Raw genomic sequence first — 26,305 nt, 5'->3', positions numbered from 1 at the left:
AACTGTTGTTCCTGATTTTAGAATGTAGTTATATATTGTAAAATATTGTACACAATCCTGCCATAATTAAGGTGCTTGCTGAATCTCCCTTAGCTTCTGTGACTGGAGAGGGAATTGGCTGGGGGGAAGAAGGGTGGCTTTTGAATCTCTGTTCCTTTTCAAGTGATCTCAAGGAGAATTGCCTGCAGGAAGCATTGCAAAGGAGGTTTGGTATATGTATGTGTCTGAGGCTGCATCTGTCAGAATAAATGTCTGGCCATGCAGGGTTGTCTTGGTTTAGGAAGACAGGTATCTGCTAGGTAAAATTACAATCAGAGGCTCTTTGGCAAAGATTTGGGAAATAGGAATAGCAGTTCTTTACTAGTATGTAATACAAAGCAAACAAACACAAAAAAAAACCTCCCCCCCCCCCCACCAAACAACTACAGCATTAATGACAAACGACAACAGTACCAAGAACCTTGAGGGCTTTGTTTCACAAAACCCAGGGCAGTTTGGTTTCGGTGTCCCTGCAGGATCCTCAGAGCACCAAGCTGGAACAGTGGAAAAGTCCCGGGCTGGTAGCTGGGATGGCAGGGTGTCCCGGCAGGCAGGGGCAGGATGTCCCGGCAGCGCAGGGGGTGCAGGGTCACGCTGCAGCAAGAGGAGCAGCGCCGAAGAAGCTCGAAGGCGAGGCAGAATAGCGGCGGCCCAGCTTCTGCTCGGCGTGCTTTGCGGCGGCTGAGATCCTCGAGGAGTGGCCGACACGCGTCTCCCGAACGCCGGAAGCAGAAAAGCACGCAGCTGCCTCAAGCTGTGTCTTTTACCTGCGTTATTTCTTCTTTCCACCTTTTGTCTATCTCTTTGTTTCAGCCAAGCACTCTCAAGTATCCAACACCCGGTCCCCTTGGCAACCCGTGGGGAAAAAATTCCCCAGAGAAAGAAGGAACAAACCCAACCCCCAACAAGGGTGCAGGTGATCTTCTACCTGTAGCAGTGCTGAGTTCCAGCATGGTATGGCTGTGGGTTCAGTAGGGAAGGCTGCAGGCAGCATAGCAATCTACAGGGGCAGGGGGTTGCCCGCTCTGTGACTTACTTAAGAAACAAAAACAGTGAAGAGAAATGGTGAAAAATGGAATCATAGGCAGAAGTCCATTACACAGATTAAATCAGGTTGCTGGAGTGAGCTGTTGAGGGTTCATCACTCTGCAAGGTGGAGTTAAAGAGTGGGTGATGTGAAGCAGCTGAGGAGGAGAGCTGAAGGGTCATGACAGTTCAGAGGTGATAAAGTGTGACAGAGTGTGAAACCACAATGATTTTGAATGAGATTGGTAACCCAAGGTCCATTCTGCAGCAGACTCTCTCATATAAACTTTGAATATGTGATCACTCTGATTTTCCTTGCAGCAAATAAGACCAATCTTTGTGTTCCATCTACTCTCTTGATGTTCTAGTCCACAACTTCATTTCTCCTTCTCCAGGAAGGAGATTGCTATCAAATAAATGTGCATATAGTGATGGGCTAGCTTGAAAACTGCACCCATGCTGGAATATGTCTCCTTCCAGACCATCTCCTTTTCATGACATTGGAAGCTGAAAAAGGAAAATGATTCTGGGAAAGTTTCATTGATTAAAGGCAGGTTTCTGTTTGGTGGTCTGTGGTTTTCTGTTACTTTTCTGAATTTCAGCCCAAGCCAGTCTGCACTTTCGTTACAGATGACTGTTACATCTCTTCTCTTTATGAAATAGCCATAAATATCAATCAGATATTCCTGCTAGGTTCTGTGTATACACAGAGTGGTTTGAGTTTGTGGTTTTGTCCAAGATTCTCCTAAGCAAATGAAGAGGGGAATTTGTTCAAACAATGAGAAATGTAGGCCAGCAAAGCCGTGAGTGAATAGGACACTGCAGACTGCCTCCCCTGGAGTATAGATGAGATGTTGCTTGTACTAAGAGTAAAGAAACAGAGCTTCAGTAATCAGAGTGGAACTGATTGTTGGTTTTTTTCAATTTATCACCTTCACAGGACGCTGAGTAGTCATAGTAGTCCTAAGAGCTTTTTCTGAGAGCTCAACTTTGGGTTTCCAAGATTTGTCTTGTAAGACAGTTTGTACATGCACATAATCTCAGTAACATACCTCACTTGCTGGAACTCCTTTGAAATTCCCAATAATGCTGCCAGCCTAATACAGGATCTGGGCAGCTGGAAGGCTAACACCTGACTCCCATTCCTTTGTTACTTGCTATAAATGCGTGCAATGCTCAGCTCTGCTTATGAGAGAGATGCAATTTCTTAGTTTCCTCCCCTTCATGTAGACCTCCATACTTGTCCATAAAACCCACTAAGACCACCATTTCATGCTCCTTGGTGTGCTTTATCTGAGTGACAGGATAGCATTAAAACCTTTTGCAGATCAACACTAGAAGCCAATGCCACAATGATGTGTTGAGCTATGGTCTCTTATGTGTCAGACATGTCCTCTGATGCGATGTTTTGTAAAGGCTGTGCATTTGCTGCTTTCTACCATCTGCCTTCATCAAAAAGAAAATTAGAAGAGAGTAAACCTAATGATGCCGAAACTAATCTGTTTTCAGTTGATGCAGACTAGATGGCCCAAATGATTCCTTAATCATGGAATCATAGAACATTAAGGGATTGGAAAGGACTTCAAAGATAATCTAGTCCTGATCCCCCTGCCATGGGCAGGGACACCTCCACTAGACCAGCTTGCTCAAGGTCTTATGCAACCTGGCTTTGAAAAGTGCCAGGGTTGGAGTGCCACAACCACCCTGGGCAACTTCTTCCGGTATTTCACCATCCTCACAGTAAAGAATTTCTTCCCAATACCTGGCCTAAATTCATCCCTTCTTCAGTTTATATCTGTTACTTCTGTCACTACAATTCCTGACAAAATGTTCCTTTCCTGCTTTCCTGTAGGACCCTTCAGATACTGGGAAGTTGCTATGAGTTCTCCATACAGTCTTCTCCAGAGTGAGCAGACCTAGCTTTCTTAGTCTGTCTTCACAGAAGAGGTTCTCCAGTGCTCTTAGTAATATTGTGGCCTCTCTGGACTTGCTCCAACAGTTCCATGTTCTTCTTACACTGAGGATCCCAAGGCTGGATGCAGGGTTCCAGGTGAGGTCTCACCAGAGCGCAACAGAGGGGCAGAATCCCTCCCCTGCTGCCCACACTGCTTTGGATGCAACCCAGGATCCCATTGACTTTCAGGGCAATGAGGGCACATTGCTGGATCATGTTAAGTTTTTCATCAACCATCACGCCCAAATCTTTCTCCTCAGGGCTGCTGTCAGTCAGTTCTCCACTGAACCTGTAGGTGTATCTGCGATTGCCACAACCCAGGTACAGGACCTTGCACTTGGCCTCGTTGAACTTCATGGGGTTTGCACAGCCCCACCTCTCCAGCCTGTCCTGGCCTCTCTGGATGGGCAGAGGGGCCTTCCCTCCAGCGTGTTGACTGCTCCACAGAGCTTGGTGTTGGTGGCCAACTTACTGAGACTGTCCTTGATCCCACTGTACGTGTCACTGACAAAGATCTTTAACAGCGACGGTGCCAGTAGTGACCCTGGAGGGAGACCATTCATCACTGGTTTTCATATGGACAAGGAGCTGTTGACCACAATTGTTTGTGTGCGGCCATCCAGCCAGTTCTTTATCCACCAAGCAATCCATCCATCAAATCTATGTCTATCTAGTTTGGAGACAAGAACGTAGTGTGGGACAGTGTCAAATGCTTTGCCCAAGTCCAGGCAGATGATGGCAGTTGCTCTGCCACATCCATCAATTCTCAGCCCCATCAGAGAAGATAATCAAATTTAACAGACATTGTTTGCCCTTGGTAAAACCAAGTTGGCTGTTACCAATCCCCTCTTTTTTCCATTTTTATTTGAGCATGGTTTTCAGGAGAATCTGCTCCATGATCTTGCCTGACACAGAGGTGAGACTTTTACTTTCTCCTTTTTAAAAATGAAGGTTGTATTTCCCTTTTTCCAGGTGTTGGGAATTTCACCTGGGTGCCAGAACTTTTCAAAAATTATTGATAGTAGCTTAGCAACTTATCTGCCAGCTCCCTTAGAACCCACAGATGAATCTCATCAGGCCCCATGCACTTGTGTACATTCAGGCTCCTTAGATGGTCTTGAACTTGATTCTCTCCTACATTGTACTTAGGGTCTTCATACTCCCCTTTGTCTTTCCTGACTTGGGTGGCTTCGCTGGAACACTTACCATTGGGTCATTGAAAACTCCAGCCGCCTCTGGGTCCAGCATACAATCAGGTTACTGTTAATGGTGTACTAAGCCTTTCCCTTCAAAGGCAATAATTTTCAAGCTGTGTTTCTGTAGCCATGACCACAGTCTGTGGGCTAGCTTGTTTCTTAGCTTCTCCACCAGTGAGAGTTGCTGATCCAGAACTGGTTTCATCAGCTAGTGTGCTTTAGTTGTTCTGTTTGTCCCTTCCTGTTGTCCCCCAAGTGAGTTTGCTCTGGGCAGGAATGTTGAAAGGAATAATCTGGTCTGTGTTCTGCAGCACATTAGACTAGATGAGTATGGTTTGACTCTGACTTAGAAGTGATTCCATTTTGTCTCTTTGTAGATATGCAGGCTTAATACCTAGAGTTACTCCACCCTTATCCAGACTGCATTCTTTCCTTTGATACAGACTGCCTCTTTTCCAAAGATTTTTTTGCTAAAGAGCACAATTTTGATCACAAAATCAGTACTGACTAAAGGAGAGGGAGCAAGTATACAAGGCAGAGAAATGAGCATCCAGGGAGAAACATCTATTTTATATGGATGTGCCTTGATACTATCTGTTACAGGATTTTGCTTCAAAGCCCTTTTAAACGTTATCTGTGCTCTCTCTTTCTTCCAGACGAAAATCTCCCAAAACCTTGTTAGCCTTTTCATCATCACACAGTCCCTATGTCATGTCCCATGAGCTTCCACTGCACCCCCAGAAGGAGAAGGAAGAGGAGGAGGAAGAGTTCCTGCCTCACCTACTATTCCCTGACAGCATTGATGTGCTCATGAAAGGAGACAAGAAGTACAAAAAGAAGAAGAAAAAGCAGCAGAAGAAGCAAAGACTGCGACAATTTAATGACCTCTGGGTTCGCCTTGGAGAAAGGTAGCTAATGGCTGGGGAGGGGGAGGATGGCTTGTCATGCAAACTGGACTTCAACTTAGATGGTTTAATACTGACCTTCAAACTTCTGCAGGGGTAGTTATATCTTGTGGACAGGATCTGACCTTCTCCAGTGCTGTGATTCTTTCTGAAGCATTTGCCCAAGGTTTCTTGTGCCTTAAGTGGCATAAAAAGCTTTATCATTTTTCTTTGCATAGTTAGATTTGTGGAAAACTAGGCAGAAGAAAAATGCAAGATCATTCTGCATTTGGGTTTGAGGGATTGTGAGCATGTGGCAGTCCTCTCTTTCATGGAAGGCTGGGTCCAGTGGTAGATGGTATAGATCAAAGCCTTTGACCATTATGCAAAAGCTGTTGCATATGAAGAAACTATCATTCCTGGCACATATTCTCCTTGCACTTGGGCAATATTCATGCTGTATTTTCAGTCTCTGTATTCTTTCAGCCTGAAAAAAAGCACAATGGATGGCAGAGTTTATGTAAAAGTTAGTGTGTTGTGGGGCAGATGTTCAGGAACATCCCTTTCTTTTCATCCAGAAAAGCTTACTTACCTAGAAGAAATAGAGCAACCCAGGGGGAAAAAAAAAAAGGAAAAAAAAAAAAAGAGAAAGAAAAGAAGTAGCCAATTTCTCTCTCACTACCTATACTTGGGCCTGTGGCTGAATGTATACCTTAATGTTTCCCTCCTGTGAGATAATATACAAGCCCAAATCTGCTTTCTTTTGTACTTTGTGTGTCTGTATCTCTGCCATACTCAGGTTGAAGGCATTAAATTTTTGTGATACCATAAACAACCAGACAGGCTGCGGTGATGGAGAAAAGTATGACAGTTCTTGAAATAGAGCCTGTACATTATTTGGATTTTTTTTCCTCTGAAGAATACTTCTTCCTGCTCCCCAAGTTACTGAGTATAGCAGGGTTCTCCTATGCCTTCCCTATCAGGTCCCTGGATCCTAATTGTACCACTGCTATGAGTGATGCGTGGCTCAGGCTGGCCATAAGTGACTGCAGCAGCTGTTCTGTTTGAGGCATTCAGCCACTGTCAGATTTTTTTGACCACATTCTCTTTTCTGCTCCTTCCTTCAACCTTATAAGTATTTGGGAGACAATGGGAAACAAATGCTCATGTAAGATGTCCTCTGACAGACCTACGTACAGTCCAAGATTCACCAATATAACAAATCCTAAACTGATTGCATTTGATTTTATCTCTTAGTGTACCATTTACTTTCTATTAATGTAGTTGATACTGGCTGATTATGAATGGATTTTTGGAGTTTCTGTTGATAGTATGTTTAGTTGAAATGCTAAGGAATGTCTGTCTTAATCCCCCACCCTGCATCCACAGTGCCATGTTCAGTGTTTCATATTCCGTTGCTCCCACAAAGCGCAGGAAGTCAGTGAGCAGTTGTCACAATCCGCTCACACAAGAGGGGTTCATGATGGTTCGTTTTAGGGATCTCAGAGTGCAAAAGACACAGCGGGGGACAAACTCAGTTTACTCAATCACAAATGCACCTTTATTTAGTGCCAACAAATGCAATAGTGGGGAGAGAAAAGAGAACAGTGAGAAAAACAGAAAAAGAGGGGAAGGAGATTATAGCTACCAATATGGAGGGTCGAGTCCTCGAGGCTTTTGAAGATGCCTATAGACGCGAGTTTCTCCAGTGGGGTGATCACAAAAGTGAGCGGGGGTCTCCAGGGTTTTTATAGTCCTCTCCGAAGCAACAGGCAGTTGGCCAAACAGGTGGGGGAAATCATTGCAGTGTGTTCATTTAGAGAACTCAGAACAAGTCGGTCGTCAGCAGGTACAGTGTCAACCAGTACAACTCAGCAGGCGCAGTCACTTCACCGTGACTTGCCCATTGTTTCTGCTCAGGTTCTGATGTTCTGATATGCATGCTGGGTTTTTCCATCGAACACACCTGCAGGCAGCACTTGGCCAACATCCCACCTCAGCCAGGCCAGAACTCCTGTGTTGAGATTTTAAATTCCATTTTAGGGGTTTCAGTCTCTGTCCTTGACGATGGTTGTGAGGCAGATGAGGGATCTTCGAACCGTCTCTCACACCACCCCGTGACTCACGATTGTTGTCAAGAGAGCTCCTTCAGCAGGGAGTCTTCTGTAGTCTTGTGAAGTCTTCAGGGCTCGTCCATGTTAGTAGCATATCCCGGAAAAAAAACAGAGACAGTAGAGAGTGTGTGTGAAAGAAAGAGAGAGAAAGAGGAAAAAATAGAAAAAGGAAATAAAAACAAAACAAAATCAATCAATATTGATTAAAACAATTTTTTCAAAATAATCAAAGCAAATCATAAAATTAACAATTTTCAAACAACAGCTTAATTTTGATTACAACATAACATAATTAAAACAACAATAATCAAAACAAGCAACCAACAATTTCAAATTAAATTGCTGTTGGAGGTCTAATTTTCGCTGTTAGGGTAGTATGTCTCGTGTCAATAACTTTAGGAGTGTCTCAAAAGGGGTCTTGACTCTTCATCATTTTCCAATTTAGGATGTATAAAATGACTGATAAGACAAAACCAATCAAAACCAAAATCAAAAGAACAACAGTGGGATGACACATTTTGTTCAGGATACCTGTAGCCGTAGGTGACCACCCAAAAAGGGTATCCCACCACCTGTATTCAGCATCCTTTTTGACTCTTTCCATGACACGATGTATTTTTCTCACATTGTGATGAATAGTTACCAGGGTTTTCTGTCTGTTTTTCTTGATCTTTTCCAAAATCTCAATTAAGTCCTGAGGAAGCAACAATTGCTTCACCAAAGTAAGATTCATCCCAATAGGGAGAGGCAATAATTTGTGCATCACTGTATAATCAGATTGTAAAAGGTGATAAGAGGTAACTGGGGCTATGTACGAAAAATCACATCCTGTAGTTTTGGTAAAGTTACAAACACAATAATTTGAGTGATTCTTAAGATTCACTACTATTTCTTCTACAAACACTACATCACAAGCAGTTTTAAAGCATGCACACCCATTGCCTATATATATTAGCACTGTTTCAGAAGTTTGGTTAGGGTGAATTTCAAAGTGGCAGATATTTTGTTCAGTGTCCAGAAATATGTCTTGAGCTATGATTGCATTAACAATATCAAGTGCACCAAGACATTACATATGGTTATTACAAAAGCTGTAACTGTGTTGGTATTGGGGTTATAGGTAAAGTTTACCAATTTCTACCAGGATTGGAATTCCTTTTCAAAATCATTTGCATTGTCCCAAATTATTTTCCGAATTTCAGTAGGAAAAGTGCCTTCTTCTCCTTCCCTTATGATTGAGGCAACAACTGTCTGCATCCAAAGCTATGTCTGGATGCAGCTAAGAGCCAAAGAAACATTGTTTTGTGTAGCATCAAGTGCATCAATTATCATTTTGTGATCATTCACATTTACCTTTTCCCAATTTGGTAATATGTTTGATAGCAACCACTGATGTGTCCCCAAAGCCAGTAAGGATAACTGCAATGGTTGTTGCAATTTGGTCAAATCCCTAGTTTTGGCAGCAAATTTTTTCATTAATACTTCTAAGAATTCCCAATTTAAAATATTTATTATGGTTTATATGGCCTTCATGTCCCTCGGAGTTCTCCTGTGAAAAGTAAGCACAACAGAATCTGCCACCAGAAGGCAGAAAGTTAGAATGATGGAAATTCTCCAGTGTGCATTTATTCAATACTCTTTCCCTAGAGCATCAAAGGTTACCCATGTGTATTTATTCAGAGGGGGTTTTAGCACTAGTGGTACCTCTCCCACTGTGGGGAGGTCCACCAAAACAGGTTGTCCAGGGTAATGTGCTGGATTCTTGGAATCACTTGGTCCCTGTAGTGAGGGGACTATGCTTGGAGCTGTTGGGCCAAAAGGAAAAGTATCAGTAAACCAAGGACTCGCTGACTGTTCAGGGGAAAAGGGAGGGGTAATGACTGAGGCAGGTTTGTCTTGGATGCTACCCAAGTTTTCTGCTTCTTGTACTGCCAGTTTTTTCACAGCTCCTTCAGTTATTGAGAAGATGTTACAATAATATTCAATCTGAGCACACCACTTTCTTACTGAGGCTGTCTGGGCCACCCCGTCAGGGGCGGAGTCCCAGTAGTGACTGACTTAAAAACTTGGAAAGGCCCTCTCCAAACAACTGGTTGTTGTTGTACAATCTTCTCTACTTCTATGAGAACTAGGCTAACCACAAACAAGCCTTTTTCCCAGGTAGTATACCTCTTTTCAGCATCTCTGAAACCACGGGAATAAAAACCAACAGGCCATGTCGGACCCTCAGGACCCCACTGCCATATGTGTACTGACAACCCTGAGGAAACAGATCCCCATTCCTCCTGGAAAGGATCTATAGGATGAATAGGGCCAAGGGCTTGGTGAGCAGTTGCTTCAAAAATCAGTAATTGCATTGCTTCTTCTTGAGAAGCAGTCCATTCCCATTTTACCCCTTTTCTCAGTAAGTTATAAAGAGGTCTGACAATTAAAGAAAAATCTGGAATGTGTTTTCTCCAAAACACTAATAATCCCAAGGCATGCTGTAAATCTTTCCTGGACTCAGGGACTTTAATTTGATCTAAGGAGGTTAGGGTGCCAGGTGGGATGCATGTCATACCTCCTTTCCACCAGACACCCAAAAATTTTACTTCTTGAGAAGGTTTTTGTATTTTCTCTGAGGGGATCTGCAAACCAAGGCTTTCTAAGTGGGAAGTTATTTTCTGTTGAACACCCCCCACTTGCTGTGTCTTGCTGTTTAAAACTTGTGTTAGGGAGTGCTGTGGCTTGTTGCCCAAGGTTTCTGGAAGAGGAGGTGCACTGGGTTGTTGGTTGGATGATTCCAACACAATGGGTTTGGGACAGGGCCAATTAGAAATCATTTTAGCCAATTTATCATAAGGCAATTTATCCATTATTTCTCGCGGCACTCCCCTTTTCAGTCCTAGTGACCACAGCTGCTGCTAGTTGGAAATTTGTTTTCCCTTTTCTGATTTTTCATTAGGAGAGGCAATGTGCCTGACTCCTCTGGGTTTTTCTTGTTTGTCCTCTGGGTACTTCACTGGTCCATATTTTCTACTGTAACTTATTAACTCCTCTGCTACCTCACTCCATGTCCAAAGTTTATAACTGCTGTTATATTGTGTGCTAGGAGTTGTAAAAGGTGAGGAGTCAGTGGAACCAGTTTGATCTCTTGTATGTCCGAGAAATCTTTCAAGTCTATCTACCGGAGTGATAGATGCTATTGTTTTTTGAAGAAAAATTGCTGTTGGTTTAAGAGACTCTGGCAAACCTCGAATTAAAGAGGTCATAATCTCAGATTTGACAAGCTGTTGCATTGATGACTCATAACCAGAGATTAATTTTCTTTCATGTATCATTTGCAAGCATGCAGCTTTGTGTATGTTTTCTAGGAGTTGGTCTGAGGTGCCGACTATTGCCAGAGGGTTGCCCCTTTCAAGGGGGTTTAGTCCCCCTTTCCAGTAAGCTGCACGCTGTGTCAGGGACCATGGAGCACGTGTATTTCCTGTTGTTAAGAAAACTCCAGGTCCCCAATAGCCACTTGTTTCTTGTTCACTTAATTTAATTTGGTCACCCCCCATGAGTGAGACTCTAAAAACATACTCCGTCTCTGATTCACTAGGGAGGCGGGAGTGTTCTTTCTTTAATTTAGCTAATTCAGTGGCTGTGTATGGTATTTCTTTGGTGGTTATGTGGGGATCATGATTCTCTTCATTTATATAATTATATTCTGTTTTAATGAGAGGTCTCAAGTTGAAGCAACAGTGTTCCCCACAATTTTGCATGTGTACTAATTCTTTCTGAGGGTATATTTGTTTAATGTTGTATGTCTCCTTTCCTTCTATTTCTGTGGGTGAATCTGCAGATTTTAAGTTTTTACTTCGCTCTTCTGCAAGGGAAATCTGCAGCAAATAATTCTGATTTCTTTCCTGTTCTAATTGTTTTTGCAAAGCTTCTACCAAATTTTGCAGGGTTTCTATTACTGCTTTTTCTTCACTTACCCCTTCAAAACGGGCTTCTGTGGCTGCCGAAAGGCAGGCCCCCAAAACTGAGCAAATAATGGTTTTATTTCTGCCCAGTTTAAATCTGGCATCACGTTGCAAAGAATATATTCTATCTACAATGTTTTCAAAGTTAAACCAGTTATTTTGTGCCCACCTTTCTCCGTCTGGAGAAGGTCTAGCACTACGTTTCGCTAGCAAAGCATAAAATGCATTCTTATCTTTTTCATTCATTTTGTGAAGGGACCAAAACCACTCTCAGGGAGGTACGCTTAAAGTTACACCAAAGACACAGCTAAAACTGTGTTTCCCTTTGCTTCCCTGGAATGGGCAAGGAGACCAAAACTGCCTGGGAGGTTCACCTTAGTTACAAATACTTGTCTCCTCAACTACACCAAGCAGCCCAAAACACACAAAAACTAACTACAGTCCCGTCTTTTGCACAATGAGATCTTTCTGTGAAATCCTGATGACAGGGAGTGCTATACGCCTGGGTGTATACAGTTTGCGGGAATTTTCCCTCACCCCCCTTGCTTTCTAACAGCGCTCACCGAAGTGGCGTGCTAGGTGCGGCTGAGATGAGGGTCCTTCCCCTCTTACAAACTATATAAAACCCACAACCCCTCTGTCCATCAAGATCCTGTCCATGACGCGAATTTAATGTCACGATCCGCTCACACAAGCGGGGTTCATGATGGTTCGTTTTAGGGATCTCAGAGTGCAAAAGACACAGCAGGGGACAAACTCAGTTTACTCAATCACAAATGCACCTTTATTTAGTGCCAACAAGTGCGATAGTGGGGAGAGAAAAGAGAATAGTGAGAAAAACAGAAAAAGAGGGGAAGGAGATTATAGCTACCAACATGGAGGGTCGAGTCCTCGAGGCTTTTGAAGATGCCTATAGACGCGAGTTTCTCCAGTGGGTTGATCACAAAAGTGAGCGGGGGTCTCCAGGGTTTTTATAGTCCTCTCCGAAGCGACAGGCAGTTGGCCAAACAGGTGGGGGAAATCATTGTAGTGTGTTCATTTAGAGAACCCAGAATAAGTCGGTCGTCAGCAGGTACAGTGTCAACCAGTACAACTCAGCAGGCGCAGTCACTTCACCGTGACTTGCCCATTGTTTCTGCTCAGGTTCTGATGTTCCGATATGCATGCTGGGTTTTTCCATCGAACACACCTGCAGGCAGCACTTGGCCAACATCCCACCTCAGCCAGGCCAGAACTCCTGTGTTGAGATTTTAAATTCCATTTTAGGGGTTTCAGTCTCTGTCCTTGACGATGGTTGTGAGGCAGATGAGGGATCTTTGGACCATCTCTTACAGCAGTGACTTTGAGATACCTGTGGTCTTGAAGTATCAAGCTTTCAAAAGAAGAGGGAAGATGGGAAGATGTGCTACTGCGACCAAATTGAAGGCACATTAGGGCTGCATACTAGATTTCAAGTACTGCCAGGCAGTATTGAGGCAAAAGCAAAGCGAATGATGGCAGCCTAGGAAACTGCTGCATAAATATCGGAGCAGCAAATGTTGCTTTTCTTTTCTTCTTTGTATGTTTCCTTTCTTCCCCTACTACTTAAGTCGTGTTTTGTGCTAGAAACCTACCCCAGGTGAGTGGTGTTAGGTGACAAATGCCTTGTAGGGGCGACTCCTTAGCAGCAGAGAAGAGCTTAAACGTGTGGAGATGGAGATGTTGCACGGCAGAACAGGGGAAGACAAACGATGCCTGGGAGATTGCTGTGCCCATAGTGCCGAGGGAAGGCAGATGTCCCTCAGGCAGGAGCCCCTCCCATGCTCTGGGCAAGCCCATGTTGTCTGCTGGGCTGGGCTGACAGCCCTACCTCGCGGCCCATCCCTTCCCAGGGAAATCCAGCGCCTCTGGGCTCCAGCTCGCCTGTGCAGGTCATGTCTGACTGGGAGTTTCATCCCTTGCTCTAAACATTCCTCAGGGTGTGCAGACACAGGTAAAGCTGTCGGGCTTCTTACGAATGGGCCATTCACAGCTTTCAGGTTTACAGATGGGCTTGATGGCCTTAAAGGTCTTTTACAAGCTGCATAATTCTGTGATTCCTCCTGTGAACCTGAAAATGTGAAAGGTGCAGCTCGAGTGATTTAATGGTGTTGTAGTGGGCTTGTCGGAATGGCCTTGGTTCGTGCCCCTGTATGCATCAGTTGCTGGCTGCATTTCCTTGATGTGCTGCCAGCTGGCTTCTCTTCGGCTTTTGTTCAGATCTTCTGGGGAGCCCTTTGGGTAAGGAAGAGTAAAGTGTTTTTAAAAAGTAATTGCCATCAATTTCCCAAAGCATTTTTGCTTAGTGGACTGAAATAAGGCAAGAATGGTGCACAGCAGCTGAGGATTGGGTGCAGAAGAAATTACTCAGTTTTTGTATTTGCCAGGTGGACTTCCTTTTAGTTTTGTAAAGATCTGTCTTCAGGTCCTACACAGCACCATTCAGTCCTGGGGTCTATGTCAGTCATACAGCTGTGGGGTGAGGTATTGCTTTCAGTCCATTGCAGAAGAGAACAACATCTTGTGTAGTATTTGATCCTTCTGACTCTTGGCCTGCTGTGGTGTGTGATCTTCCCCAGTTCAGGTCAGTTGACCTTAGCAGCCTGGAGCATACAAATTTCTTTCCTCCGTCATGTATTACCATTATGGGAGCTCAGCTCATGTGTGCTCTAATTCAGTTCTTGTTCATCACGATGTCAGAGTACTCTGTACCACTGGGAGATACTCTGGAATGTGGTGATCTAGGATATGTTTCTTCTGGAAGCCATTCTTCCTCTGCTTAAAGTAAGTCATGTAAATGTTTGTAATTCCTGATGTGTGGAAGAGATGATGCAGTATAGAAACAAGGTGGGTCCACTAAGATACGTGAAGCATGGCTGAGGAAGATGTACTCAGAAAACAGATGCCTCTCTCCAGCTGTGCTCATCAAGTGCACTTGCAGTGACACTCCTCTGCAACAACACTTGTTTTGTTCTTACTTATTTTCTGCTTAGCTGACAGGGGCTGGGAGTATGATCATCTTACCCATCTGACTGACTCTGTGGGAGCAATGGACAGGCTGGGTAAATTTGAGACGGGGCAGGTATTTCGGTGCTGTCATCATCCTCCTCAGTGTCTTTGCTGTTCCCCCTCAAGTCTACTTCATAGTTTGACTGGGTAGCACCTCATCCTTGAAGGCTGGTGTGGGAACTGTCCACATGTGTGAGGAAGGGACAAGACAGGACTGCCATTTAGGAGGCACAGAGTTTTGGGCAGTGTATAACTTGTCCAAGGGACCATTTGCATGGACCCAGAAAGCTGACAATGGATCATAGATGCTGACCACCTCCTGTGGTTGTTGGGCAGTTTGGGCTGGGTGAGGACTGATGTTCTTCTCTTGCCTTGCAGTGCTACTGATCCTCCTCCCCGGATCCGCATCATTAATGGCTACATTACAGTGGAGCCCCAGCCTCGGGGCCACGGACAGTCCAGTCACACTCGTGCAGACACCAGCAGTGCTCACCAGCTTTCCCATCCTCTCCTCCTTCCACTACTGACTTTGACTTTGCATAAGATAATGCTTCATTTAAACACAGGAGGACCCAAGCTGCAAGGCTCTTGCCTTAAAAATCAAAAAAAGAAACTTATGTAAAAGAAGAAATAGAAGACTAGGAGTGGGACAGCTATTCTTTGGAGTGTTCTTGAACTGCCTCCTTTTCCTGAGTCTGGATCATTAACTCTATTTTGGTTTGACCTGCCCAATACAGGAGAAGATATTTAAATGAAAGTGTTATTTATCCTTCTCTTGCAGAAGAATGATTTCATGTTATCCCATAATACTTTGGGGAGATTGTAATGCCACTATAACACGGCTGTTGTTTAGCTGTTTGAGCCTATCTAAAGTACACATTTTTCACCTTCAGTGCCTTGTAAAAAGATTTACACACCACTGACTTGTTTATTGGAACAGAATATTTTGATCATATGAGCACAGCTGGGAAAGAGAGTCGGTATTTACTGTATGTCTCTACCGGTAATGCTTTAAATTTTGCTTGTTAGGGCTCCAGATTACAGATGAAAGTTCATGACAACACCTACAATAGAATAAAACAGTGAAGACGTATAAACTGAATGTTTCTGCTGTCTGTTTGGTGCTATTCAAGATGGGTCTTCCTGAACCTCTAGTGGCCAGGCAAGTCTCATAAGTGCAAACTAATGTACATTTAAGAAGAAAAAATTCAGTGGGAACTTCACAAATCATAATGTTTGAGTCTTCCAAAAAAATATCTCAAGAGGTTATTTGCACAATCAAGACTTAATTCTAGAAAATCCTTTCAAGTTTTCTACTGAGTTCACTGCTCAGACTTTCCAAATTGCTTTAAGTCCTTTGTTTGTCTGTGTGAAGTAGATGTGTTGACTGTTGAATGTAAAGAAACTTGGTAGTGATGATATATTTTCTGTATTTGTAGAGGACAAATTGTGATCCTCTTGTGATCTCAATTTGTAACTCAATTTGTGAGCAATATTTCACCCTCATCTCTTAGCACTGGTTTCATGGCCTGGGAGAATCTCTTAAGTTTCACCCATGGGTTAACTTAGAGCCAATGTGTTGAGCTCAGGAACTTGGAAACATAGTAGTCACTTGCCCCAGGGAGACAACAAACCTTCAGGTTTCCTTTCCTATGCCTTTACACATACTTCAGTGCTTCCATTGCCTATAAAAAGTAGTTCTTTTTCATAGCCTTCTATAGCACATTAGAGGAGGAACAGTAAAGGTTCCAGGTTTCCTAACAGGCTTTTCATCTCTTGATCTGAAATTTCAGTCCACTTTCCCGAAGGGCTGAACCTGAAAACGGCCTCTGTTCGCGGAGGAAAACAGAGAAAGGAGAGGCTAAGTGTCACAGTTAGCAGCAGCATTGTAAGGAGAGAAATGTGTCTGGGCTGGAGTAGAAGACAACACCATCTTGTCGTATATTCCTTCTTACACATAATACTGGAGGACGTTGAGTACCTGAATGCATTCTGGCTTTCTTGGCTTTCACAGCAACCAGGCTGATGATGTGTTCTCCCTCTTCTCTCACTCACTGTTTGATCTTTCACTGATCATAGACCTGGTAGGGCTGGAGCTTGTTTTCCTTGACCTGAAGGTGACCTGAAGGGTGCAGATTGTATGAAGTGTAGGTTACTTTAAAAAATCCACTGCAGGCCTGTCAAACTGGGCACACAGGATCGTTGATTTGGTTTGGCTTGGAAGGGACCTTGAAAGTCCATCTCATTCCAACCCCATTGCTGTGGGTCAGGACAGCAACTACCTTCCACTAGACCAAGTTGCTCAAAGCCCCTCCTTGAATACTTCCAGGGCCATGTACAGGTTCTCTGAACAGCCTGTTCTGGTGTCTCATCATCCTCACATACATACTTGCCTATTGACCAGCGCATCTGGCCACCACAAATGTCACAGCAGAGTGTATACTGCACTTGCTAATCTCTGCCCTGGTATTCCTTCTCCTCCCACTGTCCTCTGTCCTTAAGAGCTGCATGATGGAAGTGTGGTGCAGATCCAAAGAGCACTGCAAGTACTGGGAGAGAATGGTTGAAGCAGTTTTTGTTTCTTTTCTTCATTACAAGACTGCTGTGTAAAATAGCCAAGGGCTGCCTTTTCTCTTTGTTTCCTCCTCCATGGTGGCTCCTGAGCTTCATCTTTGTGGGGGTGACTGGGTTGAGTGAAACAGCCATGGCTGTTTTTTCTTAGGTTGGCATGAGGAAAGAGTGGTTGTAAAATGCTCTGAAATAAGAAAGACCTGAAGTAGCACTGTGGATAATTCAGTTCTGGTGGTGTAACTCATTCTGTAGCCTGCTTTCAAGTGCCTGACTGTCAGAAAAATACAAATGTACTTAAACTCTGATGGATTGTGTGCCTACAGAAGCTGCATCCTGGGGGTCTTTCTGCAAAGTAATCGAATAAAGATGTTTTTGAGGGTCTCGTGGACTTGTGTTGATACCTGTGAACTAAACTAGTGGTTCCACTCCCTCACTTTTCCGTCCAGACCTGTTATTGCTGATTGTCCTCTCTGCTCCCCCCACCCGGTAGCAGCTGGGTAGTACCAGCAGGAAGTTAGAGAACCGGCTTTCTACACGTGGGCACCCAGTGGAGGAGCTGCTTCTGGAGTCCCAAGAAAAAATGGAGCAGAGCTTCTGCCTTTTTGCTCAAAGGTAGCACTGAGATTGAAATGTTGGCTCTGCTAGAGGGGATTTGTAACCAGAGCTCCTCCTGGTGGCCTCTTAACCCTCTCTGAAAAGTTGGTTCAGGAGACATTCTCTCTGTGGAGGTGGCCTTTTTAAAGAAATGGTAGTAGTCAGATATTTTGATTATGTTCAGATTAGCACTAGAATAAAATAAGACACTGTCTTTTCAAGTTGCATTGCAGTAGATATGCAGCTGCAAGCAGTCACATGTATTATTGTGATTTTCCACCTGGCTTTTCAGGTCATGCCAGGAAATGCATTTCATTTATCTGATTTTAATATAGTGGAATGTTACAAGTATAAACTAACTTGGCCCATTCCAGAGCTTGCTAGCAGGCAAAGCTGTTCTCTGATATCTTCCAATTGGTGGGTTTGGGTCTCAGTTTTATGTGGAAAGCACAGGAAGTTTTGTGGTGGACTTTTGTAGCAAACTGGATAATTATTTGCCAATATAGCTTCAAGCATATTAACCCACACATAAGTGGATAAAATGGACAAAGGCCATTAAAAGTACTGCAGCAGAAATGCTACAAGCCACAAGAATCCTGAATATCGGTCTCCTTTCCCTGGAATGGAAGACAAAAAGATGTGTAACACAAGTACAGCAGGACTCTCTCTGTCTTGGGGACTTAATGTTTCTGAGCACTTTGCTGCTGTGCAAGCATCCCAGCCATGCTGGGGAACTTCATTGTTATGTAGACATCCCGTATCCAGGCTCCTGTGGGATGTGCATGTACACAGGCTGAACAAGAGTTCCAGCTGCTTAAATGCCACACAGTGCTACTTGGGATTTTTTTTGCAGTGTTGTCAGCTGGCACTGCTACCTGTGGAACCAGAATATAGTAATCAAAATACCACTTGGCAAAGGAACTTACTCTCTAGAAGGTGACTTGGGACCAGTGTCACTCTGGTGAAGTTTGTTTGTATTAACAGCGATGCAAGAAATATGGAGTCTTTGTAATAAAAATCACCAAACATTGACTAGGATGCATTCGTATTTTGCCAAAGGATGTGTGAAAGCTTACACACTCTAAAAGTACTACACTCAGCAGAATTCACTGTGTTGTTTGTTTATTTATTATTGTGGGTATACTTGTCCATTATCTGTTTGGGAGGTAAAGCTATAATGTTGGAGTTATTTTCCATGGTAAGACTCAAATTTGGGGAAAATCATTTGTGTTTCAGAATTCTGAAAGTGCTTGCTGGTTTGTTGGGGTTTTTTTGTTGGTTTGTTTGTTTGCGGGTTTTTGGGGGGGGGGGTTGGGTTTTTGTTGTTGTTGTTGTTGTTGTTTTTTTAGCCCAAGAACTGAATAGCTATAAAGGATATTAGGCAAGTAGGGCAGTTTGCAGAAGAGCTGGCAAATACTGTCTCAACAGTTCATCCCCTAGTCAGCAGGAATGGAAACTGATTATCCATGAAGTGTTTAGGTGTACAACTGTGAATAAATACACAATAAATTGCCCACAAATTATGATGTCAATGATGAAGTACTGAGGTTGGTTTACAGCCTGAAAATTGACAAAAAAACTAAAAAAACAAAACACAACAACAACAAAAAAACCCTTTCCAAAATTTCAGTGGCAACTGCTAAAAAGAAGCTGAACATTCTTCAAATACCCAGTGCTTTACTGAGTTTATCTGTTTAGTCTAGTCTGTTTCCTCTAGTAGCATGTTCAGGCTTTACATGGAATTTCTTGCTCCTGAATTTCATTAAAACTCAAATTTGTTTTAAAAGCTCTTCATGTTTGCAGTTTGACAACTGTATTTCTTCATGTGTCAGTTCTGACTTTTTAATATTTTTTTAATGCAGAGTAAGTGTGCTGTACAACTGGAGGTGTTTATGTTTGTTCTGTGTGTGGAAAAACCTAAAGCATTCGAGGTCCCTGTAGCACCTCTGCCTTGCTGCACACAGTCAGCTTGTCCTGGCATGGCCCACTCCTCTGTCTATCCACCACTCCCACCATAATCCTGAATCCTTTTGCATGCTTCACAAGTCTACTACTCACACTTTCATACAGTTAACAGTTCCAGAACTCACACACTGATCCCACAGGTCCCATACAATCACAGGTCCAGTCTGTTACCAGCACTGCTCCTCTGCCTACTTGGTATCTCTGATCACACCTAGCACCTACTTGATGACAGGTACAACTTGAGGTTTGCCAGTGAGGTACACCCCACACCTGCCCACCATGGGCTGGCAGAAGATGCAGACCCTCTTTTGCCCCTGGCAAATGGTGCCATGCACATGTGCCTGTGACTTGAGGTCTCACTCCAGCAGCTGGAGCTGAGCCCCTCACCTGCTTTGTTCTCTCTCACAGTTACTGTTTTTCAGGATGCCCACTGTTCTTGTCATGGTGGCTGGTGGCAAAGACCACCACCCCCTATGTTTAAAGAAAGATTTAATAAATAGGTTAGGACCAACTTCATTGATCAGGTACAGGGTGTGTTCAGACAAGTGTACTGACCAGCAGACCAGTCCCTTTTGTATCACTTCCTGTCTACTCCCTTTCCTTGTTTCTCCCCAATACCCTTTCACTAAACGTTCTTGTGTAAATTTTTCTTAATCACTGTACCTCTTCCCTTGAATATTTCAAATCCTCACAATCCTCTTTTTCTCCCCCTTCCTATCAGTTATGAAGGTGGCCATCTTCAAAGCTGGGCCAGGGAGTTTCTTTCAATCACCCATCAATTAATAACTAGAAACTTTTAATCCTTAGCATCATCTCTCTTATCTGTTGTCTATCAGGTTTGTCTTTATGTGTTCTTATCACTTCCCCTTTCCTTTATTTTCCCTTTTGCACTGAATAGGTCTTTGATTAAGCTTAATTGTACAGATGCTCTTACCTTCACATACCAACAGCCCAAGACATTTTCCCAGTAGAATGGCAAAAAGACAAGTGATTTTTATTGTTGGCTACTTGGATTTGAGTCATAGGAAGAGTTCAGGCCAGGGCAAAAAGAGTATCAAACTCACCTTAAAGCTTTCTTTGCTGAAACCAGCTCTATGTTGCTAAAACCAAGAAACATAATTGTATTCCTGTCTTTGAAAGTCCAGCATGGAAGGAAAAACTGCAGGTGATGCAGTTAAGAGGTCTAGCATGACACCTGGATCTAATAGCTTGTCTGCCCTCATGATGCAGTAGTAGCCACCAGCCCCTTGCACTGAGGCCAGTGGAAGCAAATGACAGCACCTTTGTTTTTTTTTAGCTTACTCATAGCTTGAGAATAATCGGTAGCTTGCGAACAATCTGTAGCTTGCTGGAAGCATGGCTGTTGGATGACTTCCAGAGCAGATACAGGGATACCCATGTGGATTAGAAACTTTTTCGTCTAAAACACATCACTTCTGATACTGTATTTGATAGTGTACCTTTAACCTGCTTTCTTAAGGTTCCAAACTGTTTATTAGTAAGTTTTAAATGGACACCAACAGAACTGACCACTTAGAGTAGTCAGGCATTGAGAAAAGGGAAGCAAATACATGATGTGTGGCTTTTGTGGTAATGCCTGCCTGATGTCTGGGATACATCCTCCTGACCTGACCAAGAGTTTTCAAGGAAACTCTTGCATAGTCCATAATCCGGATGTTCAGCCATTCACGGAGATGCCAGAATATGCAGTACACCTCAGCTAACGCTAGATGTTGCTCATGTACTTCAGAAGCTGACACTCATCATGTGAAAGGAAAGGGGCTTGAGGCTTTAGAAAAACTTATGGGCTTTCTATTTCAGAATTATTTCAGTCAGCAGTACAAATATTTCTGCGTCACTTTAAGTGTTGGTTATATCTTCTTATTCTTCTCATCATTGTTCATACCTGGCTAGTACATCCTCACTGTTTTCTGTCTTTGTGCTGTGTGTCTTGTTTTGTTTGTCATCTTTTTCTCTGTTGAACAAAAATGTGGTTGGAACACTTGAAGTAGGATATTGGAGTACTTTGTTCACCCTGCTCATCCAGGCATCATTTACCTGATTTAGATTAATAGTTTTGCTCTATTTGGGCCTTGCTGTCTCTTTTCTTAAGAAGGGGCCTAGGGGTGCTTCCTCCCCACACAGGGGTGTTGCATTCTTAAATATATATCTAAGTGCTTGAATGGGACTGATAAAATTATGTGGGAGAAAAGTACTCTTAGAGATAAACTCATTAGAGTCATTACGTGTATTAAAGATGGAAGTCTGTCCCACAGTATTCAGCTCTCTAGAGTGCCATGTATTTGGAGGAATTAATGGCCAGCGTACGTATGGTCCTGGCAGCCAATTCCTCTGAACTCCAGCCAGACCACTGCTCTTGTTCTTTTGAGGCATACCTTGAAGTCTTAGCCATATGCAAATCCTTCAAAGTGCTTAATCATGACTCTTTCACAGAAAATAAAACCACAGGAGCCCTGAATTCCATCCAATGACCATAAGTAAACATCAGGCTGGCTGCATACTTACCACTCTGCTGAAGGAGACCCTGTGCTATTTCTGCCTCTTTACCTGTGAGAGAAAGCACTTTCACTCCCAGTCCTTCTGCCTTTCTTGAAGAAAATCCCATCCTTTCTGGTGTGCCGACAAAAAAGTATCATCTGTGTCTCTTTTGTTTTACTGCTCTTCTTCTTGGGATTTATATCACTCCTGGTTTTTATATCAGTTTTTCTCCCAAAGGAATCAAGGTGCTGCATCTTGATTCTTCATGTTATACAGCATTTCAAACACAGACTGTCTGGATGATAAATGCATGTACTATGTCAGACATGCTCAAGGCCTGAATGTCTGGCAATTAACAAGCAAAACATATCTACCTAGTGCATGTCCTCCTGCTTACTGTTTTGGCTCATCTTGCCCACAGAAAGAAGTCCTTACCAAGATAAACTCAACTGCCCATTTGACAAGGATCTCTGACTTTACAGAGGAATCTCACCAGGTCATTTTCTTTCTCTGGACTGGTTCTGGGAGTGGCTTCTCTGTAGTCAGCCTGAATTAGAATTATAGCACAGACTTCATCTCCTTGAAAAGAGAAAAGAGAAGATTTGTCTTTTAATTGTCACAAAGTTAGACAGCACAAGAGCATTTGAACTATTGTTGTGGGTTTGTCCTGGCAGGCAGGTCAGCCAGTCTTGCTCAGTCCCCCACAGTGGCATGGAGAGAGAGTTGAAAGGGTAAAAGTGACAAAACTTGTGGGTTGAGACGAAGACAATTTGGTAGGTAAAGCAAACACTGTGTGTGCAAACAAAGCTTCAGCAGGGAGATGGATATTCAATTGTCTCTGGGAAAGCAGGGTTTCATCACAGGTAATGATTTCTTGGGAAGACAAATACTGTAACTCCAAATGCCCATGCCCCTTTTCCTTTTTTCCCCCTCAGCTTTATATGTTGAGCATGATGCCATACAATATGGAATATTGTTTTGGTCAGTTGGGGTCAGCTGTTCAGCTGTGTCCCTTCCCAATCTTTTGTGTACTCACCTCCTGCTCATTGGCCAAGCACCATGAGAAACAGAAGAGTACTTTGTTCAAGCACTGTTCAGCAGTATCTAAAACATATGGATGTCATAAACTCTATTTCCAGCACCAATCCAAAACACAGAACCATACAAGCCACTAGGTAGAAAATTAGAGTTATTGGGCAAGACCCAGTACAACAATGGAGAAATTTGTTCTGTTTCTTTAATAGATAATATATGTTTCACTTTTAAGTAATGATGTCTAAGAAGCTCTCTCTGGCATCCTTTTGTTCGAATGGACAGCACATTTGACAGATATTCAAATGAAGGGTTATGAAATGCTGTCAATAATACCAGCAGTCCAGGAGAAAATCTGGTTTGTATGTTTCCCTAACACACAAACCCAAGTGCCTTGAGATTTGAGCATAACACAGAACTTCAAGAAAGAGCAAGGAAGGGAAAGTTGTGAGTGTGGAACCCTTGAATGTTGAAAGATTTAATAGTGCTTTAAAGATCTGGAGTAGAATCTGCTTCATTTATAGACCTAAAAACTTTGGGCAAATGTCTGAATGATTATTTCAAAACTGTGATTGTGACTCACTTGAGGAATATTCTCTATCATGGTCTGAGTGAGAGTGACCTGGTGCCACCTACTGGGAACTTTTCTGTACTTGCTAACACAGATTAGATGATAAAGGGGCTGGAGCATCCCTCTAATGAAGAAAGGCTGAGAGAGCTGGGCTTGTTCAGACTCAAGAAGAAATGGCTGAGAGGAGATCTACCAATGTCTATAAATATCTCAAGGGAGGGTGTCAGGAGCATGGATGAGACTATCTTCTCAGTGGTGCCCAGCAATAGAACAAGAGGCAATGGGCAGAAACTGATGCACAGGAATTTCCACCTGAATGAGGAGGAACTTTGTTCCAATGCTGGTGACTGTGCATGGAACAGATTGTCCAGGGAAGGTGCAGAATCTCCCTCACTGCAGATATTCAAGAACCACCCGGTCACAATCCTTTGCCAAGTGCTCTGGGATGATGGTGCTTGAGCAGGGAGGTCTCGGACCAGGTGATCCAAGGTGGTCCCTTCCAACCTGAACCATTCTGTGATTGTGCTTATAGTTACAGTGTTCAGAACTGGAAATCTCAGTTTCTGAAACAGCTCTCTCTGGAGTACAGGCCTGTACAATAATTGAGCATGTTATTTTTCTTGTAAAAGTTATTATGACTGAATAAATGTATCTCCAGTCTGTAATATTATAGACTCCTTCAAGGTCTGTTTCTTTCTATTCACAAGTTAGACTTTGTCATCTGTATTGAGGGGTTGAGGAGTGGGTAGAGAAGCCTGTTCAGAAATTTGTCGCACCTGCCTGTGTATAGAGTACTGAAGTGAAAACATCATCAAAGTGCTGTGTTAGAAGTAGAAATGACAGAGAACAGACTGTTCTGCTCTTAGCAGCCCTGTGTGGCACAGAAACCTGGAAATTTTTGGCAACTAGTCCCAAAACTGCTTTTATGGTAAGGACAATGTTATACACAGTGGTGTAGGACAGGCCTGAGTTTGTAAACTTTCTCAGCTGTCAACAGTTCTTGGCTTTGGCACTTCTTTTCTAAGCCAGATGTAATTTTTGTGTACTTAGTAACATCTTCTGGATTTCTCGTCCATAAGAGAAGTTCCATCTCTTTAGACCCTTGTAATAGTGTTTGCAGTGTGTTTTGTCAAATGTTTCCATGGATGCACTTGTTCCTATACAAAGAACTACATCCCTATTAATTTTTAACCAGACTCTTGGTAACTTTATATGTCCTTGAAAATAGCTGAACTGTTTGCAGATGAAAATGTCCACAAGTATTATCACCTTGGGCAAAGACATAATATAGGGTATCCTCTGACAGGAATATATTGTATAAGCTTTAGAAACATTTGAGCACAAGCTCCTTCATGCTATTCTAAAAAGCATGTGTTTCTAAAAATGTAGCTTTATCTTGGTAAATTATATTTACTGGCTGGCAGCCCTTGTAGGTAGCACTGCTTGACATTCAAAATATGTAACACAAGCTCAGTGACATGGGTCTTTGTCATATTGGAAAAGGTTACATGGCAGCCTGGAGGAACCTGGAGGTCCCCAGCTCAGACAGCTGGAGAAGGTAATTGGATGTCACTGGCTCAAAGCTCTGGCATCTTCTGTTAGTTCTGTTAGAGTTTTGATATCACAGCTCCTTTGTTGCACTACTGCTTTCACATCACAGTCTGTCTGCTGGAATCCAGAGACCTTGCAACAGACTTGTTGAAAGAGATCTGCCTACACCCTGAGAACTGCCGCAGGGCTGGTGGATGCCCAGAGGAGTCTGTGGTCCCTCGGGAAGCTCATGCTGAAGCAGGCTCCTGGCAGGACCTGTGGCCCTATGGAGAGAAGAGCCCATGCTGGAGCACGTTTGTTAATGGACTTGTGGCTCCATGAGAGTCTCACCCTGGAGCAGCCTTTTCCTGAAGGACTGCACCACAGGGAACGCTCCAACATTGGAAAAGTTGTAGAAAACTACAGCTTTTGGAAAGGACCCACATTGGAGAAGTTAATGGAGGACTGTTTTCCATGGAAGACACCCCATAGTGAAGCAGGTGAAGAGTGTGAGTAGTTCTTCCCTTAGGAGGTAGAAGCAACAGAAACAACATGTGATGAACAGACCACAACTTCCAGTCCCTCTTCCCCTGTACCACCAGAGAGCTGTGGAGGAGCTGGAGAATTTGTGAGTGAAGTTGAGCCGGGGAAAAAGAGAAATGTGAAGTGAATGCATTTTAAGATTTTGATTTTATTTCTCATTACCCTACTCTGATTTAAATGGTAATCCATTAAGCTAATTTCCCCAAGTCAAGCCTGTTCCTTTCATGATGGTAATAGCTGAGAGATCTCTCCCTGTCCTTCTCTCAACCCATGAGCTTTTTGTTACATTTTTTTCTCCCTTGTCCATAGAGGAGTGGAAGTGATAGAGAAGCTATGATGGGCATCTGGCATCCAGCCAGGGTCCACCCACCACAGCCTAGCGCAGATTTTAGAAAGGTAGGTCTACAGCAACTCTTCAAATATTTGACCTTCTTTTTCAGGAGAATCAGAACTACCTAATCTTCTGTGTTGCATTAAAGACTATGACATAAATGCTTTAAAAATAAATTCTTTCTCTAGTTGCATTTACTCCACTGAAACTCACAGACTTTTACTCCCTTATTTGGTCTTCCAAGAAAAGCTAGATAATAACAAACCTGAGATTGTGATTAATGCCACTAATGCCCAGCATTGTTCAAAAACATCATTGCAAGCTTCATGTAGGCCACACCTATGGAGATGTAATTGTATATAAGCTGTTCTAGGGAAGGGCTAATAAAATTATGTTCATAAAGGAAGTTAGATGTGCTCAGATGTTCAAGGTTATTTGTTCTTGTGCATGTCTGCATAATATTTAATTCCAAATAAGGA

The 26,305-nt window shown here is 43.1% G+C and overlaps 1 protein-coding gene across 3 annotated transcripts in view; it reads left to right on the top strand.

Annotated features, from left to right (window-relative positions):
* The window catches only part of TRABD2A (TraB domain containing 2A), a 154,160-nt gene that overhangs the window by 87,891 nt on the left and 39,964 nt on the right, over positions 1-26,305 (top strand). For 2 of the 3 annotated variants that reach the window (XM_066181554.1, XM_066181555.1), the window contains 2 exons: positions 4,872-5,123; positions 14,569-16,077. In XM_066181554.1, coding sequence (XP_066037651.1) covers positions 4,872-5,123; positions 14,569-14,812 — 496 coding nt within the window. In that variant the 3' untranslated portion in view covers positions 14,813-16,077. Of the gene's footprint in view, positions 1-4,871; positions 5,124-14,568; positions 16,078-26,305 lie in introns of those variants that run through there. The other variant, XM_066181556.1, reaches the window with a different exon arrangement.

This window comes from Chamaea fasciata, unplaced genomic scaffold (genome assembly GCF_029207755.1).
Source record: "Chamaea fasciata isolate MVZ Bird 193981 ecotype frontalis unplaced genomic scaffold, bChaFas1.0.hap1 SCAF_4, whole genome shotgun sequence".
Classification (NCBI taxonomy): domain Eukaryota; kingdom Metazoa; phylum Chordata; class Aves; order Passeriformes; family Sylviidae; genus Chamaea; species Chamaea fasciata.
The sequence above is the reverse complement of the archived record's forward strand: the minus strand, read 5'-3'. Positions and strand labels throughout refer to the sequence as shown.